We start from the raw sequence: 19,938 nt of genomic DNA, 5'->3' as shown, positions 1-19,938 counted from the left end.
CAGACAAGTGCCAGTTCTCTTCCTCAAAAATACTGCCAATTGCAAGGGCTCCACATTATTCTTAAAAAAAAATTTCAGTAGACTCTTAAAAAAAAATAAGATTTTTTTTTTGCTGAGTTTTATTTTCATAAGTAATTTTAAAAATATTACATTAAAACATAAATATATAAAATACTATATTACATTGTACTACCAATTTATTATAACTAAATTACATGATTAAAATAAATATATTAAAATAATTTGAAAAAATCCCATAGGATTTATTAATTTTTCAAGAGAATACCTTTAACTTATATGTTGACAAATTTCTACTTGTCTAGATATCTTATTATAGGGCCATTTTTGCTTGAACAAATGAACTGTTCTGAACCATTATTTCCAAGGTTTGAAATAGTTTGGTGTAACAGATAGCAAGTTATCCAGGAAAGCCTGGGTTTAGATCTCCCTTCTAATAGATATTGACAATGTGACCCTGAGCAAATCACTTATTCTCTCATTGCTCTAGAAAACTCTCTAATATTATAATTTATAGTTTGTTGATCAAACGAAAATTTGCTCACCTAGAAATTCCCTATACCAATGAAATCACAAGTCCATTTTGTATTCTCATCTCTATTTTCAACAGGCTTTATGAAATAAATATTCTTTATATAAACATAAGACATGTATGTATATCTTCTGGATAGCTATTTTAGTAGGGTAAAAGCTTGTAGTTTAGATTTTCTTAGGAAAACCACTTTAACTCTCAAAAGGAACACTTCTTTTGGATACTTTTATATTGATGAAATATTTTTGAAATAATCTTTGAGAATCTATCTCTACCCAACTGACTGATAGAATCTGATGGCTTTCCAAGTTACTCTCAAAGCCAAAAGAATTTAAATTGCAACCAGAAAGAAAGAATCAGAATAAAAACAAATCAAAACATCTTGGTCATGAATGGTGAGATAATGGAACATAAGGATTAGAGAATCTTTCTCTTCTTTCTCTCTTCTTTTAGCTAAAGGAGATTTTAGAAGTGCATTGGGCTATTTCTCTCTCCAGGAGAGAAATATTTTAAAGCATATTCTGGCCAGGAACTTTCACCCATGTAGCTCTCAACATATAGCTTTCTTGCATATCATTACCATGTTAAGGCACTAAATAAATGCTTTCTGAAAATTATAGAAAATATAGGCTTCGCTTAAAGCAAGATTTTTTTGTTGGAATCATCTTGGGGATTTTATGACTTGAAAATCTAATCAAACTCCAATTTTTTTCAGATTTTTTTTTTTTTTTAAACAGTAGGTCTACTGTCTCTGTTCTCAAAGCCTATAGATCAATTCTCCCAATTCACTACCCTGGAAAACAAAAAAAGTAAAATTTTCCAGCAGTCTAAGGAAAGACTGCTAGTAGATCTTTTGCTTTCAGTGGCAGCAATGGTTTTATTAATACTATGAATGTAGAAGAAAATGAGGTTAGGTAGTTTTTCTCCTTTTATCTCTGGAAATCTATATTTGTAAAGTACAGAAAAAAAATCCAGATGAAAGAGTATCTACAAGAATAAGAAAATCAACAATGTGTTGATTTTTGTATATGTCATGGAAAACTATTTCTGATTACTCTGAGAAAGAAATTATAACCCTGAGAAAATAATTCATTAATTATATTAATATGACTTAGTGGGCAGGTGTTGTGATGGGGTCATGGAGAAGTCCCCCCCCCCCAAAAAAAAAGCTTTTATGCTATGATTAACAACCTTATAAATTGAACTTATAGCTACATGTTTTTCACATTCTTTTAATAATTCATCAAGTGGTTGTTCAGGGTCATATATACACAAGCTGCTGGGCTATAAAACTTTAAAAACAAGTAATTTTATTGCATTTATTCAAGTAAGAAAAATGGCAAAAGTGATCATAATCAAGATTTAAAATAAATGGATGTTTTGAATCTTTGAATCACTTGGTCAGAAAGAACTTTGGAGGTCTTCTAGCCCAGAATGTTCATTTTACCATTGAGAAAATAGAGGCTAAGTGATTTGCCCAGAACTACGTTGAGAGCAAGGGATTATGCCAGAATTTTAATTTATGTCATCTGACTCCAAATCAAGTGCTTTACACCATGTATGGAATATGTCTTGAAGGAATGTGAAATTCCAGACATAAGCTAGCTCGCCTAGAAAACAGGAGGAAACTTCTGTCCATAATTGCAGTATCACAGAATCATAGATGGAGAGCTGGATTATCTTAAACTCTTTAAGCCCCCAAGCAATAATGATCACACTTGAGAAGAACTGTGCTATCAGTTAGATCTAGAGCTAAGCAGTAGGATTTTAAGCATGCATTAGGTCTAAGTGATGATGGCTCAGCTAGGGATGAACTGGTCTTAGGTCTGTGGCACTAGCTACAGGTCAGGGAGTCAAGAGATGATGGCTGTACCAGATTTTCTAGTACCACCCAAAGGTGTGAAGTGGTGGTCCAGGCCTGCTAAATCGAGAAAGGTGAATGGTGTCTCAACAAAACCACCTAAAGACAGAATGTAAAACAATGATGTTTCAAGATAAAATAAAAAACAAAAACAAAAACAACAACAAAAAACCAAAAACAAGATCATTTGTGTCACACAAATGAAAAAAAAAAAAGGGGAAAAAAAAAGTATTAACACACCATGTGAAATCAAGGTATGTTCAATTTACAGTACAATGATAGTAAAGATTTGCTAAAATGCTCATGTAGATAGTTATTTCTTTTTTGATCCCTGAGACTAATTTCCACACATAATGAGAATTGTGTTAAAAAATCAAGAGGGAAGATCCTACGTTATTTACTGTGCTTTATTTCTAATTTCAGAAATAATTTTATTTCCTGGCCTTGTCATTAGTGCTACACTATTAGTGCATATATTCTTCAGCCAGCACACAAAGACTCAAGACACAAATAAAGTAATTTTGGTGAGAAAAGGAAAAAAAAATTATATTTGGTGTCTTTACAAAAAAAAATACAAATTTAATCCATCTACTACCACTGAATCACATATGGTAATTTATTTGCTTAAAATGTTACCAAGTTCAAATCCATACCTTATTTTATAAACTGTGAATGGTGCACTGCTGGTAAAAACTTTTTGAATCCTTGAGATCAACAGTTTGACTGACACCTGAAATACTGAACCCTATTCTGGCTTCCTACTTTCATCACACGTCCCCTTCAAACATAGGAAAAAAAACCCCCAAAACATCCAATTCAATAGTAGGGTGAAGGTATTCAATGTCTTATTCCTCTATGTTTCCCCTTACTTGGGGGAACTTAGCTCTCTTTGCAAAAATTGAGGTATAAATTCAAAAAGAAGATGGAAAAAAGAATCAAACATTTCCCTCTTGGCATTGCTTCCTATCTGATGAGATCCAAGGAGCATTCTTAGTTTTTGGAAGAAAAGGAAATGATTCAGGAGCTCTTCTCTACCCTTCTTACCTGTATTGTGAATGCTGGTGCTAGTACTGCCATGGAGGGATCCCCCCCAGGACCACCTATTCGGTTTCTGTTTTGGCTTCTGGCTCCTCTCAATTGTGCGCCGGACAACAGCCTCATGACGTTCCTAAAACGTGAAAGAGGATTCGATGGTTAGTTTGACTAAGACCAACTCAGACGCTTTGACCTTTTTCCAATAATAGGCACATTGACTCATAGTCAACAGACCCTAACTAAAAGCATTTTTAACTCAGGATTCTTAACTTGAGGGGCCACAAATTGTGTTGTTTTTTTTTTTAATACTGTATTTCAACGTGATTTCCTTGATAAACCTATGCATTTTGTTTGATGTCTTCTAAAACATTATTTTGAGAAGGGATCCATAGGGCTGAGTGACAGAGAAATCAGTGACACAAAAGATGTTAAGAATAATTGATTTAGAAGGACAGATTCACTGTGCCTCTTTAGGAACTCCTCAGTACTTCAGCACAAATAACTCTGGATTGCAAATTTAATTTCTAGAAAATTAGGCTACATGCAGAAATTTCCTTCACAAAGCAAACATCTCATTCTCTCAAATCAAATCTGCCATATGCAAAACAGATCATCACTGTGGAAACAATTTCGCTTTGCATGGTGATATTTTCCTGAAAATGCATACATTAAATTTTGTTGCATATGAGACCAAAAGATGTGGTAGACACTGGTCAGAGCTTCTCACCTTATCCTCTTCTAGTCTTTGTCTTCGCTTCTCCTCTACAGCAGCTCGTCGCCGCTCCTCTTTTAACCTTTGTTCTTCTAATTTCTTCTTGCGCTCTTCTAAGTGCTTTTCATAATGTTGCCGAGCTCTCTCTTCTCTTTCTAACCACACGGTTTCTCTTGCAGCTTCAGGAAAAGAGAGAGGGGAGGGGAGGATCAGATGGAGGACAACTGGAGAGGTCCAGAATTGAGAACCATGAGGGCTACTTTGTCTTTAGGGGTGCAAATTTCACAACCATGAAACCTTCTCTCTAGCACAGAGTACCATGACTGCCCCAACCTACTGGTTGTGCCTTTCACCTCACCTACAGTTAGCTTTTACCAATTACACTGCTATATAGTTGTTATTTTATTATATTAAATTATATTATATATTAATTAATACATTTAACATATTAAATATATGAATTAATATCTTTAATATATTATATATTAATAAATTATACAATATATTTAAAATAATAATATTCAAATATGTTAGTGTAACTTGAAATCTCATCAGTGTAGTAGTACCAGAGATCACAGCCCACCCTACCATCCTGTATTTCTCTCTACCATGTCCTCCCGTAATAAAATAATAATCATATGCACATGGTCTAATGTTTCTATTATTCCTTTTAACTTAATAATATTATGAACTACAAAGGGTGATGGTAAGAACTAACAATAAACTTAAGTTTATTCTCATACCAGCCTACGTGCACAGCTCAAGAGCTGTGTGATCCTATACAAGTCACTTAACCTCTGTTTGCCTTAGTTTCCTCATCTGTAAAATGGAGATAATTGGATTTACTTCCTATGTTTCTTTTGAAGATCAAATAATACAATTATAAATGCTTAGCACACTACACCGCACACAACAAGCACTTCATAAATGTCAGCTAATGTTATTAATACTAGTAGTACACACCATGGATTTCTGCTATCCTAGAACTTCCTAAAGGCCTATAAATGGATACATGGTTGTTTTACAATGAAATTGTATGCATCCCCTGGTATCAATCATCATATCTCTTTATTATACCCACAAAAATATTTTTGGTGTTTATATCCATTTTAAAAAACCTATCTTGAGTTTTTAAAATGTTATATCTCCCAGATTGATAAGTTTTATCTTCCCCTTTGTATTCTTTGGGGAAAAAACCACTTAGCATATCTGAGTAGTTAAAAGGATTTGAAGGAAACTTATAAATTACTTAGGAAAAAAAATATAATCAAGTTAGGAAGACAAAACATAAAAAACTAAATAACAATACGATGAATGATAAAATAATTTCAATGAAATATTGTTCATTGAAGAGGCAACTAGTTGGCACGATGGATAGAGTACCAGGCTTGGAATCAGGAAGATTCATCTTCCTGAGTTCAAATCTGGCCTCAGACACTTACTAGCTATATGACTGGGCAAGTCACTTTATGCTGTCTGCCTCAGTTCCTCATCTGTCAAATGATCTAGTGAAGGAAATGGCAAGCCACTCTGGTATTTCTGCCAAGAAAATCTCAAATGGGGTCACAAAGAGTCAGAGACAACTGAAAAATGACTGAAAAACAAAACTGTTCAAGGAATAAATGAATATTCTAGTTTATGGGTGATATACATTTTTGTATTTCTTTTGCCTTATCTTTGAGGGAAAAAAGTCTGGAGTTTTTTATTTGAATCTGAGGCCTCTTTTAGCAAACACACACACACACACACAATATTTTTCAATGAGATGAACTTCACATTGACTAACAACAGAAACTTCTTTGAAAAATACTAAGAATATTTCATACTAAATTCAAATATCGTCTCTTTTCATATAAAATTCAAATATCACTTCTTAAGACAAAGTTACAGCCCCCTTTTCAAAATGCTTAACATGGAAGATGCTCAACATTCCCAGTTACCAAATATGATTTTGGTCATTAAGTTTGAGGGAGAAAATTTATTCTACTGAAAAATATCTAAATTGACTTTGCTCCACTAGAAAGGCAATAAGGTTATATTGAAGACCAACCTAGGCATTCAGATATTATTCTAGTGTAGTGAAATGTGCCCAGCACAGGGAAAACTGGGTTCTAGTCTGCATTCTGCTACTTCTTAGCTACAGAAAATCAGATGAGTACCATAAGTCATCACCCATATAACTAACTGGACAAGCACCAGGTGATGGAAGCCTAGTTTGACAGCAATTCATGTGAAAAGACCTCATGGAAGTTTTAGTGGGTGGGAAGTTCAGTATGAGTCAGTTGCATACTATGTATGGCAGCCAAAACAACAAAGGTGATCCTTGGCTGCATTTAAAAAAAGTGTTCAGAACGAGGAAAATAATAGTCCTACTGTATTCTGCCCTGCTTAGACCATATCTGGAATATCATATTAAGTTTCTAGTGTTGAATTTTACGAAAGACATTGAAAAACTAGGATATATGGTGACCAGGGTGGTAAGGGGACTAAAATATATAACTGTAAGAGGATTAATTGAAGGAACATATTTTATCTTGAAGAGAAAACTCAATAAGCATTTACTGAGCAGTGTGGTATGATTCAAATCTTATCTTAGATATTTCTTAGTTATGAGATTCCAGGCAAGTCTCTACACTTCTCTGAGCACCTGTTTTTTCATCTATATAACGAAGGAGCTGGACTCAGTGGTTTCTAAAATCTCTTCCTGCTCTAAAGCTACAATTCCAGGGAAGCAAAGCAAACAAGTTTTTGCCCAAAAGGAGCTCATATTTTACTGGAGATGGTGGGATGGGGATGGAGAGAATATAGCATTTTTACTGTTGTTCAGTTGTGCCCAACACTTCATGACCCCATTTGGAGTTTTCTTGGCAAAGATATTAGATAAGATTGTCATTTCCTTCTCTATCTCATTTTCAGATGAGGAAACTGAGACAAACAGGGATAAGTTACTTGCTCAAGGTCACATAGCTAACATGTCTGAGGCCATATTTGAAATCAGGTCCTTTGATTCCAAAGCTGGCACTCTATCTACTGTGCCATCTATACATCACTTATTTATATACTTGTCTTATATTACCCTCTTACTATATATATGGTAAGATCCTTGAGAGCTGGAGAAGTGTAACACTTATTCATTTTTGAAAGCCCTTCCCTTTGGCACTGTTCAGACATAGCAAGCATTTAACAAACATCTGCTAAATCCTAATGATTAAATGATTTCTGCTTATTCATCTCATTTAGGCAGATGAAGGTAAGATACATTTTCTAAAAAAGAGATTAAACCTAAAGGCTTTAAAAATTGTTTTAGCTGCAAATTTAAGCCATAAGCTCCATCTCAATTATGACTCTACTAACATAAAATTTGAATAAGAAAGTGTTTAGGTTTTAAAGTAACATTAAATGATTTTTCATTCCTTTCTCCTCATTTCATTCAATGACATTTCTACTGTTCAAGCATTGGTCTCTCTTTGTACAAAAAAATCTGTAATGTCACAGGCAACTCATTTATGATTTAAAGCACAAAAGGCAGATACTCCATATTTAATTGGGAGGGCGAACCTCAAAATTACATGTGAAAGTTAAGTCAATGTGCACTGTAATAACTAAAGAACAGGACAGTGCAGTACATGTTAAAATAATAGATTATATGGTATCGACTGTAGGAATTCAAATAAGGAATTTCACTGTGGGATATGGAAATTTGGGAAGATTTTGAATTGATGCTTGAGGCTGGCTTTATTAAGAGTATAAAATTTGGATCTGATTTCCCAATTTGCAAAGGCTTTCAGGTAAGGAACCATATAAATGACAGCACAAAGGACTGTGGGATCCTTGAGCAGACTTCCTTTGGGGCAGTGTTCATTTTGGAGAGTTATGGAAAAAAATTATAAAGATGTAAGAAAATATAGGCCAAATGGGTATACTATTCATTACCTGGGTAATACCCACTGCAAGTAGGTACCCAGAGCTAGTGCTTCCTAAATTCTCACTGAACAGAACTGAAGTTGACAGTTATGTGTCCAAATAGTGATATTGAATAGATAATAATAATATTCAAATGATGATTTAATATGTAGATCAACTTTCAAATGGTAATTGTGTAAGAGATGAGAAGTGGGAAATAGGGGCATGAATTGGCAGAGGCTCAGCCTAAGAGTTAAGAAAGGGAATAGGAAAAGGTATCAATAAAAGAGATAGTGAAGGGGTACGTGCTGAAGGGGTACGTGCTGAAGGGGAAGAAGAAGCAGGGAAATAATATTCCTGATTACCAGTGGAGGAGAAATTTTAATATCTTAAATTATAATAATAGTATCTATGTATACATATAAATATTATAAAAATATAGTAAGACAATCGAGGAGGTTCTATACTATATAGCATTGTTTGAGGTTTAGTCTTGGAGACTATGCTGAAATTGGACATAAACCAAAAAACCCCATCTTTTTCATTAAAGATGGTAGGACTGGTTTTAAACAACAAATTGAAGTATAAGATAAAAAGAACAGGTCATATGAAATAGATTTAAGGTAAATGCATTAAGATACACCTCATGGCTGAGCTCAGGAAAGATTATTAATAGGACCTTTCTGTTTTCAAAAGAGTACAAACATACCAGACTACTGAAAGCAAAACAATTAGACTTTTGTTCCATGGTCTATCTGTGCTTCCTTCTAATATTGTTAATCAAAAATTTCTAGCAAATAAACACTCTGATCATCAGCTTCACTGAGAATAAAATTTATCTTGTATTGCTTTCCTGGGGTTCCATAAATATCTTACTGTGCTCTAAATGAACATTAAAAAACTCCAACAATGGTTAGTATGCCTGGTGATTTATGGCTACTGAACTGATTCCAGCCCAATATGGTCACACTAAGTGGCAGCCCTTGTCTGGTTCTACTGGTCTCAGTTACTCCCAAGAAAACAATTTATAGGACAGCCAAATGAATCTTCTGATGTTTTTTCTTGTCAAATTCATTGAAGGTCACCTTTAGTGGCCTCAGCTTGAATCAGAAAGGAATCTCACATGATTTCAGATATGCTGCCCTTTAAAAAATAGTTAAGGATATTGTTTTTAACTTAGGGCTTAAATTACAGGAACAGGGCAAAGGGGACGGGGGGGATGAACTGAAATGGGGGGAGCATTACATCTTCATTTCAATATATGATTGGTTTCCTTTGCAATCCTACATATTTTTATATCTTTAAAAATATTATTCTCAGACAGGGTTCACAGGCTTCTATGACACATGGAAAAAGAGTAAGAATTCCCACTAAAAGGGATGACGGAATAAAATGGAGGATAAAGATCACAGTATATTTGTTTAATTAGAATGAAGATGAGAGGAGGAAGCGATGAACTTTTTTTTTTTTTTTTTTTTAAATCAAATTCTTCAATGACCATAGAGAAACCAAATAACATAAATTCTTTGGAACAATTCTATTGTTCAAAAGTGTTTAAATTACTTTCTTTAACATATACTGCTAATCAAACTGATTAGCTGACCTTTATTCAAGTCAACTTCTTTAAACTGTAAGTTAATCTATGCAATCCAGACAACTGAATTTCTCCTTGAAATACATGGAAAATAGAAAATCTGTTTTTAAAAACCATCAACACAATGCATATAGCATATGCATTCATTATTATGAAATAAAAAAAAAATCAAATTATTGTTCTTTAGAATAAAATGATTGACCTCAATAATTCAATAGCTCATTTGGTTTTAAAAACAAAAAAGTAATATCCAATTATAAAGAAAATATATATTATACACTAGTTCATGACAAAGACTAACCTTGCTTCCCATGGTATAATATTATAATGTGGGGAGTGTTTTAAAAATTGTTGAAAGATCTGAAGAAATATAGAAGAAAATAGAAAATAAAGTTCGAATCCCAAATAGGCAGATTAAACCTCTCTCTCACTAGAAGCTAGGGGAAAATAGTTCAGATACACACAGGTTAATAACAGTACAGGAAACTCGCATACAATCAAGAACTTATTGTTTCTTCATTTTCAACAGTTCACTGAGTTCTGCACTTACAAAACCCTCAGGGGTGAGAGAAATGTCCAGTTGAAATCACAATAGGAATGGCTTTGGAGCATAGATTGTATGCTCCCTCATGACACAAAACAAAATGTGACAGTGTTTTTGGACATTTGATAACTGGCCTGGTGCTCCATAACACTCGGTTTTGGAAATGGAGGCTTTCGTAGAAATACTGCCTTCTGAGGTTTGAGGCTATAGGTGCCATGCTCTCAGATTAAAACATTAACAAGAGTTAAGACACAATATAGTGGTTTTGGGCAATGTGATAGGTCATCTTCTGGAAAGATTTTAGTGACCTAAGGTAAGCCTCAGTTTATAAGGCACCTAGACATCCTGGAACCATTTAGTCATGCTGATCAGCCCTTTTATCTTCCCAAGGTAGATAGAGTATCTTGTGTTAGAAACCTTGCATAAATGAACATTAAGGTAAGGCACTTTAATAAGGAGGAGCTAGCATAGGATCCTTAATCACATTTTCTGGAAGACAAAAGAATAAGAGAAAAGAAAGCAAAAGTCTTTCATTTACTCTTTGCAGAAAAAGTGTTCAATGTAAAGTTAGAACTTTCTGCCCAGCTGTGTTATTCACTGGCTCAAGCTGGCAAATGATGAGTGTGTTGCAAGCTCTCACGCACATGGTCAGAGGGCAAAGCCCTCCTGGGGAGTCCATTCCATGGTCCAACTCTTTTTGGCATTGGGGTAAAGATAATGTTCCTTCTAGCATTTTTTTAAGGTGTGATGTTAACCTTGAATAACAATAGGGAACAACAACAAAATAAAGCATGGTTTTTCCCTGAGATCCTACTAGTACAGATCCAGTGTATCTTTGAATATAGATGTCTGTCTTGTAAGCTCAACATAATGTGCTGCATTGAGATTGTCTCTGAGGGGAGAAGTGTTAGGATTAATTATGCAAAGTAATAACTATGTGCAGCCCCATAACTTGGTGCACATTAAAGAAAAAAGGACCATTTTGCAAACCTGAAAAGTATTTCCATATAATGCTGGTTAATAATAGAAATTATTTATATATAAAATATATTTATATATATGTGTGTGTGTTTGTATGTATAAATATGTATATACATATATGATATCATATACAGAGATATAAATGTTTATATATGTATACACACAAACACAAATACAAAATTATGTATGTGTGTATCTTGCACTTCAGAGTCACACATAGCTTTGATAAAGACCCTGTAGAAGAAAAATAGTATATTTCTATGATATGGTCTAAATCACTACTTTACATTCAGCATTTTATTAGTTCATCATTTGAGTATTATATCTGTAGAGGGCCGGAACTCAGGAGAAGTGTACTTAAAACAAGGTGTTAACTCAGTGGAACTGATGAGATAATGGTTCTCTAGTTCACATATACTTAGTACTTAGTGTGGTGATGTAATAGGTCTCTAAGTTCACACATAATCATTATGCTGTAATGATATAATTATAATAAGGTATATAAGGGCTAAGAAGGACTGGAAGATAGACATTCTATCTTTGACCATCCTCCTGGTGGTTCTCCTGCCTCCTGCACTAAGATCAAGGCTGGTCCCAAGGTTCTCCAGAAAGCTAGCCCCAAGATTACATATATCCATGATCTTTCTTATGACATTGACTGCAAAATCATGTTCGCAGTCATAGAGGTATTCAGAGTCACGGTAAATTTGATGAAATATACTTTCCCAAGCTCCACTTCCTTGATAGGCCAGTTTTATGTTAAATGATATAAACTTGATTCACAAGCTGAATTCTCCTCTTCCTAAAGGATAAAGTATAACCCACTTTGATATTTTTATTAATAATATGAGCCAACATACAGGTTTACAATGTACTTTACAAATATTCTCTCATGTGATCCTCACACAATATTGAAAGTTAGATGCCACTGGTACACCTCTTTTTTTCAGACGAGAAAATTCAGGCTGAGAGGGGTTAAGTGACTTGCCCACAGTTATAAAACAATCCAAATTTAGTGACTAAATATTGATTCTGTGGTACCTAGCTGCTTTTCCCGTTCTTCTCTCCGTTCTCGTGCCAGCCGTTGTCGGTCATCAACTCTAAGTACAGGTGGAGGGTCTGAAAAATAGGATCAATAGAGATAAAATTAAGATGGGAGAGAGATTTCAGTAGATATGATTTAGTTGTTTTTAAAACATTATCACTATCATAGTAAATTCCAGTATTAATGTACTTTGAACACAACTAACACCTTTTTTTTTTTTTTTTACAAATTGTAAAGCATTTTTTAAAACAGGTCAACAGTGTTGTTCAGTCATTTAAGTTCTGTCCAACTCTTTGTGACCCTGTTTAGGGTTTTCTTGGCAAAGATATTGGAGTGGTTTACCATTTCCTTTTCCAGCTCATTTGACAGATGCAGAAACTGAGGCAAACAGATAAGTGACTTTCCCAGGTCTGAATAAGTATCTGAGGTTGTATTTGAACTCAGATCTTCTTATTTTCAGCCCTAGAGTTCTATCCACTGTGTCACCTAGATGCCTTGGTTAATAGCAGGAAACTAATAATAATAGTTAGCATTCATATAGCACTTAACTGTGTGCCAGGCATTGTGCTAAGCCCTTTGCAATTACCTCATTTGAGCCTCACAACAATCCTGGAAGGCAGGTACCTATTATTATTCCTATTTTACAGCTGAGGAAACTGAGGCACACATAGCTTAAATAATTTGCCCAGGATCAAATAGTTAGTGTATGCCTGAGGCCACATTGAACTTAGGCCTTCCTGACTCCAGTACTCTTATCTACTGTGCCACGTAGCTGCCCTAACAAAATACAGTGAAATTCAATCTTAAAAGTTTGAGGTGAATCATTGAAGCAATTTATATCATCATTTATATTATCTAAGGAGGCAGAAAAAAGAGAAAGGTAGATTTTTATCTTTCTTCAAAAGGGAGGTAAATCTAAGTATAAACTGGGTAGGATCAAGGCAGAATATTATTAACTTATTATGAATCTATCAGTCATGAATATATCTTTAACTTTTTCTTGAAGCTACTAAATTGTACACTGTTAAAGCTAGAAGAGATCTTGGAAGGAGTCGAACCTGACTACTTTTCAGGTGAGAAACTGAGGTCTCTATGAAGTCAAATAGGCCTACCATTTGAATCTAATTTTCTGACTCTATGCCCATTGCTTTTTTCATTCTAAAGATCTGAGCATGATTGACTCATTTTTTTCCTCCAGTTTAGGTGATGAAAACTTAGAAAGAACAAGCAAGGTTGTCTGTTCTGTAACAGAAAAAAGCCTAGAAATAAATGATGGCTTCAGCTCTCTGGGGCAGGAAGGGATCTCAAAAGTCACCAAATCTAACCTCTCCATTTTATGGATTGGAAAATTGAGGCCCTGGATCTTTTGATTCTAGAGCAAGTGCTCTTTTCACTGCACTACACTTCTTGTCCTATGCTTTTGGCTTGACTGTCAGATCATTACCTCAATGACTTTAGTTAAGTCTTTTCCCTGGAACTTTCATTTCCTGCTCCATCCAAAGAAGGGATCAACATAGATGATCTGAGCTCTCATATGCTATGGGTTTTCTATGACCCCGTTTTTAGTTACTCTACACTCTATCTGGCATTTTATTTTCATTTAATGAATGTACAGCACAATGGCAAGGGACAGTGAGTATCTTGTGGGAGGCTATACAAAAGCTTGGCCAGAGAATTGCATTATTTCCCAAAGGCCAAGACTATCTTTATATTCACTCTGGCAACAGACACATATTTATATGGTATTTTAGAATTACACATCAATTTTGGATATATTATCTCATTTGATTCTCAAAACAAAGTTTCAAAGACTTGTCTAAGGTTCTGCAAATAGGAAATGACAGAATTTCTGAGGGCAAATTGAGACCTGGTAACTATGAAGGGAGGAATAACTAAGTGGCACAGTGGATAAATAGGGTATTGAACCTGAAGTCAAGAAGACACCATCTTCCTGAGTTCTAATCTAGCCTCAGATACAAGTTACTTAACCCTGTTTACCTCAATTTTCTTATCTGTAATGTAAAATGAGCTGGAGAATAAAATGACTAATGGCTCCAGTATCTGTGAAGTCATGAAGAGGGTGGTATGACTAAAAACAAGTGAACAACTGAAGTTATTAAAGAAAACTATGGATATGTAGGGGTGAAAGGGGAAATTTTGTTCCTTAACCTCAGTGGTCAACCTTGCCTTTCTACAACCCATCATTGCAATGATCAGGACTATGAGTGTAATAATTCTTTCATTTCAATAAACATTTATTTAACACCTACTCTATACCAGGCACTGTGGCAAGTGTTGGAGATACAAAAAAAGGCAAAAGAGTTTACAATTTAATGGGGAAGATGGACAAGTATACAAATATATACAAAGTAAGCTACATATAAGATAAATAAGACTGAGAAAAGGTCATTGAAATTGTCAGCTAAGAGACCATTAGTAATTCTGGAGAAAGCAATTCCAGTGAAAGGCTTTGAGAATGAGGAGAGAAAGTAGGGGTACCTAAAAAGAAGGAATTTAGCTACAAAGAACAAAAAAGATATAGGATAACAACTTGCAGGGATGGAAGGATCAGGTAAGGATTTTTTCAGGATATGGGAGCCATGGGCAATGTTTTTGTAGGCAATACATGAGTCTGTAGAGAGGAAAAGATTAAAAATAAATGAAAGAGTGGGGATGACAGGAGTCATTCTGATGTGTAAATTACAAGGCAAGATTCTCAGCTAAGAGAGTAGGAGGCACAGGAGGTTTGAGGAGGGATGAAACGATTTGGAATAGCTGCTGCCTTGAGTGGGAGAATGAGTTGACAAGAGAGATTGAGTAGGATTGCCTAGCAGCAATGAGGACCCAGTTATTCAATATAATCTGTAGTGGATCCAATAAGACTGGCACATGTGTAGGAGTGAAAAGCAAGGAATAGAGGAAATGAGCCAAAACTAAGTTTGGTTGGGCATAATCAGCCATTTGATAAGGAAGTTATAGATTAAAGAAAGCAGGATAGTGTAAAGTGGAATTGGTTCACCAAGGAACCAAGAAGGGGAAAAGAGGAGAAAGTAGTAAATATAGAGGAGATGGCCTGAGAGAAAATTGAGGGGTTAGGGGATTGGAGGTCACAGTGCTGATAAAGAGTAGGGCTATAAAAAGGAAGCATGTTGGGGGGGGGTAGAAATTGACAATTGATTATGGTTAGAAAAGAGGATTTCAGAATTCTTGAACGTGGAGACAGAACAAATGTGGGTGATACCAAGGTTGAGAATATGCCTATCTTTGTGTGAGGCTGAGGTAGGGTGGAAGAGTTGCTCCTTCCCTTCTTTTTTCCTTCCCTCTTTCCTTCTATCTTTCTTTCTGTGCTTCACTTGGACCACACATAATTCTTTGTTTAATATTCCTCTAATGTAATATACTTGACCATAATACAGAATATTACATAATAGCTGTATTAGTGTCTTATCTTCCCACCAGACTTTGTTACACATATGTGATGTGTTCCTGGCCCCAGTGTCCAACGATCTCTCTTTCCCTATGCCAACATAGGCTAGAACAAGAATTAATTGAAATTTCCCCCTTCCACCCTTTGATTTCCTAATTTTTCTAACTGGGCTAATTTAGTCTGGTTATGTTTTCTAGAATTGTTTAGGGATGGGGATAGTAGTTATTGCTACCACTTTTACATTCTAGCTCTGCTTCCCCAATATTTTAATTGCCAAATCCAATGGCCTTTTCTCAGGCATCATTCAACTAAATGAAAATGGAGGAAGTCATACACCTCTGCTGACTAAGTTACATTAAAAATTCATATTATCCAATTTCAAATATGCCCTCACATCATTTGGCAATTCTTTTATTCATCTCTAATTGATTCTCTATCTTTCCTTCCAGAGAAGTTATTCTAATACTTTCTCTTCTCTTAAGGATGCCACAATTCCTCCTTCTCACTTGCTCTCAGTTGAGGGCTACTTCTCAAGCCATTCAACAAACTCCTTCCTTTCACTTCATCTCACAACCTTTTTTTTCTTCAATAGTATTTTATTTTTCCAATTATATATATAGTTTTCAACATTCATTTTTGTAAAATTTTGAGTTCCAAATTTTTCTCCTCTCTCCCCAAAATAGTAAGCAATATGATATGTTATACATATATTATCATTTTAAAACATATTTCCATATTAGTCATTTTATGAAAGACAAATGAGGACAAAAGGAGAAAACCACAAGAAAGAAAAAGCAAACAAAAAAGATGTGAAAATAGTATGCTTTGATCCTTATTCAGTCTCTATAGTTCTCTCTAGAAATGGCATTTTCCATCCCAAGCCTATTAGATTTGTCTTATATCACTGTATTGCTGAGACGAGCTAAATCTATTATAATTGTTCATCACATAATCTTACTGTCACTGTGTACAATGTTCTCCTGGTTCTGCTTACTTCACCTCAGCATCAGTTCATTTAAGTCTTTCTAGGTGTTTCTGAAATCAGACTACTGATTTCTTATAGAACAATAATATTCCATTACCTTCATATACCATAACTTATTCAGTTATTCCCCAATTGAGGTATATCCACTTATGTAGTGGGCCGTAACTCTGGAGAAGTATACTTGAAATGAGGATACTTACAAAAGGTGTTAACTCAGTGGAATTGATGAAATGGTAATTCTTAGAGAATAAGTACAAATTATTATTATATTATTAAACTGATAAAAAGATCAGTTTAAAGTGTTTAGAATGTTTAGTCTAGGGAAAGGAATTTTTATGGGAGGATATGATAGCAGTCTTTAAATATCTGAAGCATTGTAACAAAAAAGTAATTAGTTTTGCTCCCTTAGGTCTCAGATTTCAGAACTAAAGAACCATCATCTCATCAATTCCACTAAATTAACACCTTGTTGTATCCTTGTTTCAAGTATACTTCTTCAGAAATCTGGCCCTCTACATACTTAATTTCTAATTCCTAGCCATTATAGAAATAGTTGTTACATTTTTGCATATGTGGATTTTTTCCTCTCTTTTATGATCTCTTTGGGTTATAGATAGTGATACTGTTGGATCAAAGGGTTTTATACCTTTTATGCCACTTTGGGCATAGTTCCAAATTGTTCTCCAGAATGGTTGGATCAGTTCACAATTCCACCAACAATGAATTCATCTCGCGTATTTTTGACACCATCTCCCACTCCCCTTCTTTACTCTACTCTCTGACAATGAGGTAGCCCTTCTTAATGAGCTCATCCTCCAAGATCTCCAGCAAACAGTAACCTCAATCATGCCTTTCCCTAATCTTTAATCTTTTTTTATCTGCTGGTTCCTTTTCTTCTACATTCAAACATGACGAAATCTCTTCCACACTTAAATAAGCTTTGCTAAATTTCTTTCTTAAGCTATCATACCACATTTTTCCTCCCTAAGGGGGGAAAACCAAGCCCAAAGCTCTATAAATGCCTTTCTATACTCACTCTATTTTGTTTCCTTTTACTCACTACTCACCTCTTTCCAGTAGGAATTCTGATCTTATCTCTCAACTGAAACTTCTCTAGCTAAAGTTATCACCAATCTCTTAAGTGCCAGATCTAATGCTTTCATCTCAGTTTTCATTCTTCCTGACATGTGCAACTTAACATCACCATCTATACTCTCTGAATGCATTCTCTTATACTGAAGTTTTCAAACACTGTTTTCTCCTAGTTCTTCTTTGCTGGCTTCTTTCCAGTCTTCTTTATTAGTTTCTCATCCATTTTATACATCTAACATTGGATTTCCTTAAAGCTCTTGAGCTTTTTTTTCTTTCTAAATTCTCTCTCTTGAGCCCTAAGTTATATTATAAATTCACACCATCCAAATTCAAATGAGGCTTCACATCAGTTGGCATTCCTTTTACTTATCTCTAATTGATTCTCTATTTTACCCTCTTCTTACTCATATCCTTATCCTCTATCTTATCCTTCTTCAAAGAAACTTCTCTTTTCTTCTCAAAGTTCCAACAATTCCTCTCTCACCTGCTCTCATTTGAGGACCTTGTTTCAATGAGGCTATTCAGCACAAAATCCTTCTTTCATCTCACAACGTTTTGATACCATCTCCTATCCTCTCCTCCTTTCCTCTAGTCTGTGACAATAAAGTGACTTTTCTTGATTGTCTTGAGCTCTCTTTTTTCCTTTCTAAATTCTCATACTCTTGATGATCTTATCAGTTCCCATAGGTTTAATTGTCCTTTTTATGCAAAGGACTCAAGAGATCTATATAGCCAGCTCTAGGCTCTGTACTAGGCTCCAATTTCCCATCAACAATTATCTATTGTATTTTTTATTTTTACTTTACTTTTAAATAATAGTGTATTTTTTCCAATTACACATTAAAAACAATTTTTAAGATTCATTTAAAAATTTTTTGAGTTTCAAATTCTTTCCCTCACTCCCTTACCCTCCATGAAATAGTAAGCTATTTGATATATGTAATACATATACATCAGGCAAAACATATTTCTATATGAGTCATTCAATTGCACATTTTAAACTAGAAGTCTGAAATATCTCACATTCAAAATGTCCAAAATAGAACTCATTATGTTTTCCCTTCAACCAGCTTTTCTTTTAAACTTCCACATATATATATATATATATATCTGTCCTGGGTACCACAATCTTCTGGGGCAGATAGGTGACTCAATGGATAAAGTGCCAGGCAAACCTGAATTCAAATCTGATTTCACACATTTACTAGCTGTGTGACTCAAGAAAAGTAATTTCACCTTGTTTGCCTCAGTATTTTCATCTGTAAAATGAGCCAGACAAGGAAATGACAAAATTTGCCAAGAAAACTTCACATGGGTTCATGAAGAGTCAGAAGTAACTGAACAACCAACACAATCTTCCCTGCATTTGCAGTCAGTGTTATTCCTGATTTCTTACTTTCTTCTATCCCACATATCCAATCAGTTGCTAAATCTTGACCTTTCTACATCACACACATCTCTTGCATTTAACTCTTTTATTCATCTGGCCATCCCCTTAGTTGGATGACCTCATCATCTTATGACTAGCTTATTGCAATGACTCCTTAATTGGATTCCCTCTTAGTTTACTTGATCATCATACATGTCCCAACTTACTATGTATGTGTGGGTATAGAGTATGTGCCAGAGTTGTCATGGGCTCTCTACTCTCCTCTGTGCATACCCCTCAACAATTTTAGTGGATTTAGGGATCACCTTCAGGTAGAAAACTCTAAAATCAGCAAGTACATGAGGGATGGATATGTAGATTATAGCTGCGTGGCATTTACATATGAATGTCCAATCAGCATTTCAAGCACAATATGTCCAAAAGGGAACCCCTTAAAGATTTCTCCATTTCTGCCATGGGTAACACCATTCTTCTAGTCACCACTTTTTGCAATCTGAAAATCATTCTTGACTCTTCAATCATTCACTCTAGCTGCCCTCCTCTCATCCATGGACATGCTGTTGATTTCAGTTCCTCAGCATCTCTAACATCCACTCAAACCTGGGGCCTCAGCACTTCTCACTCACACTATCGCAATAGCTCCTATCCTCATCTTCTTTCATCTAGTCTCTCCCCTCTCCAATCTATCTTGTACACAAATTGATCATTCACGAGCATAGATTTAATCACGTCACTTGGAAGCTCCAAGAACTCTCCATTGTTCCTAAGATAAAATGGCAACTTCTCTGGCATTCAGGATCCTTCACAGTGGGATGCTAG

The 19,938-nt window shown here is 34.9% G+C and overlaps 1 protein-coding gene across 7 annotated transcripts in view; it reads right to left on the bottom strand.

Moving 5' to 3' along the window:
• The window catches only part of MAP7 (microtubule associated protein 7), a 237,560-nt gene that overhangs the window by 55,920 nt on the left and 161,702 nt on the right, over positions 1-19,938 (bottom strand). For 4 of the 7 annotated variants that reach the window (XM_031964214.1, XM_031964216.1, XM_031964215.1 and 1 more), the window contains exons 3-5: positions 12,222-12,299; positions 4,174-4,337; positions 3,456-3,579 (exon numbers count right to left, since the gene is read on the bottom strand). In XM_031964214.1, the coding sequence (XP_031820074.1) occupies positions 3,456-3,579; positions 4,174-4,337; positions 12,222-12,299 (366 nt within the window). Of the gene's footprint in view, positions 1-2,423; positions 2,511-3,455; positions 3,580-4,173; positions 4,338-12,221; positions 12,300-19,938 lie in introns of all 7 variants that reach the window. The other 3 variants (XM_031964212.1, XM_031964210.1, XM_031964211.1) reach the window with 1 other exon arrangement.

Source organism: Sarcophilus harrisii, chromosome 4, assembly GCF_902635505.1.
Source record: "Sarcophilus harrisii chromosome 4, mSarHar1.11, whole genome shotgun sequence".
NCBI lineage: Eukaryota > Metazoa > Chordata > Mammalia > Dasyuromorphia > Dasyuridae > Sarcophilus > Sarcophilus harrisii.
Note: the sequence above shows the minus strand (reverse complement) of the source record. Positions and strands in the feature narration are given on the sequence as shown.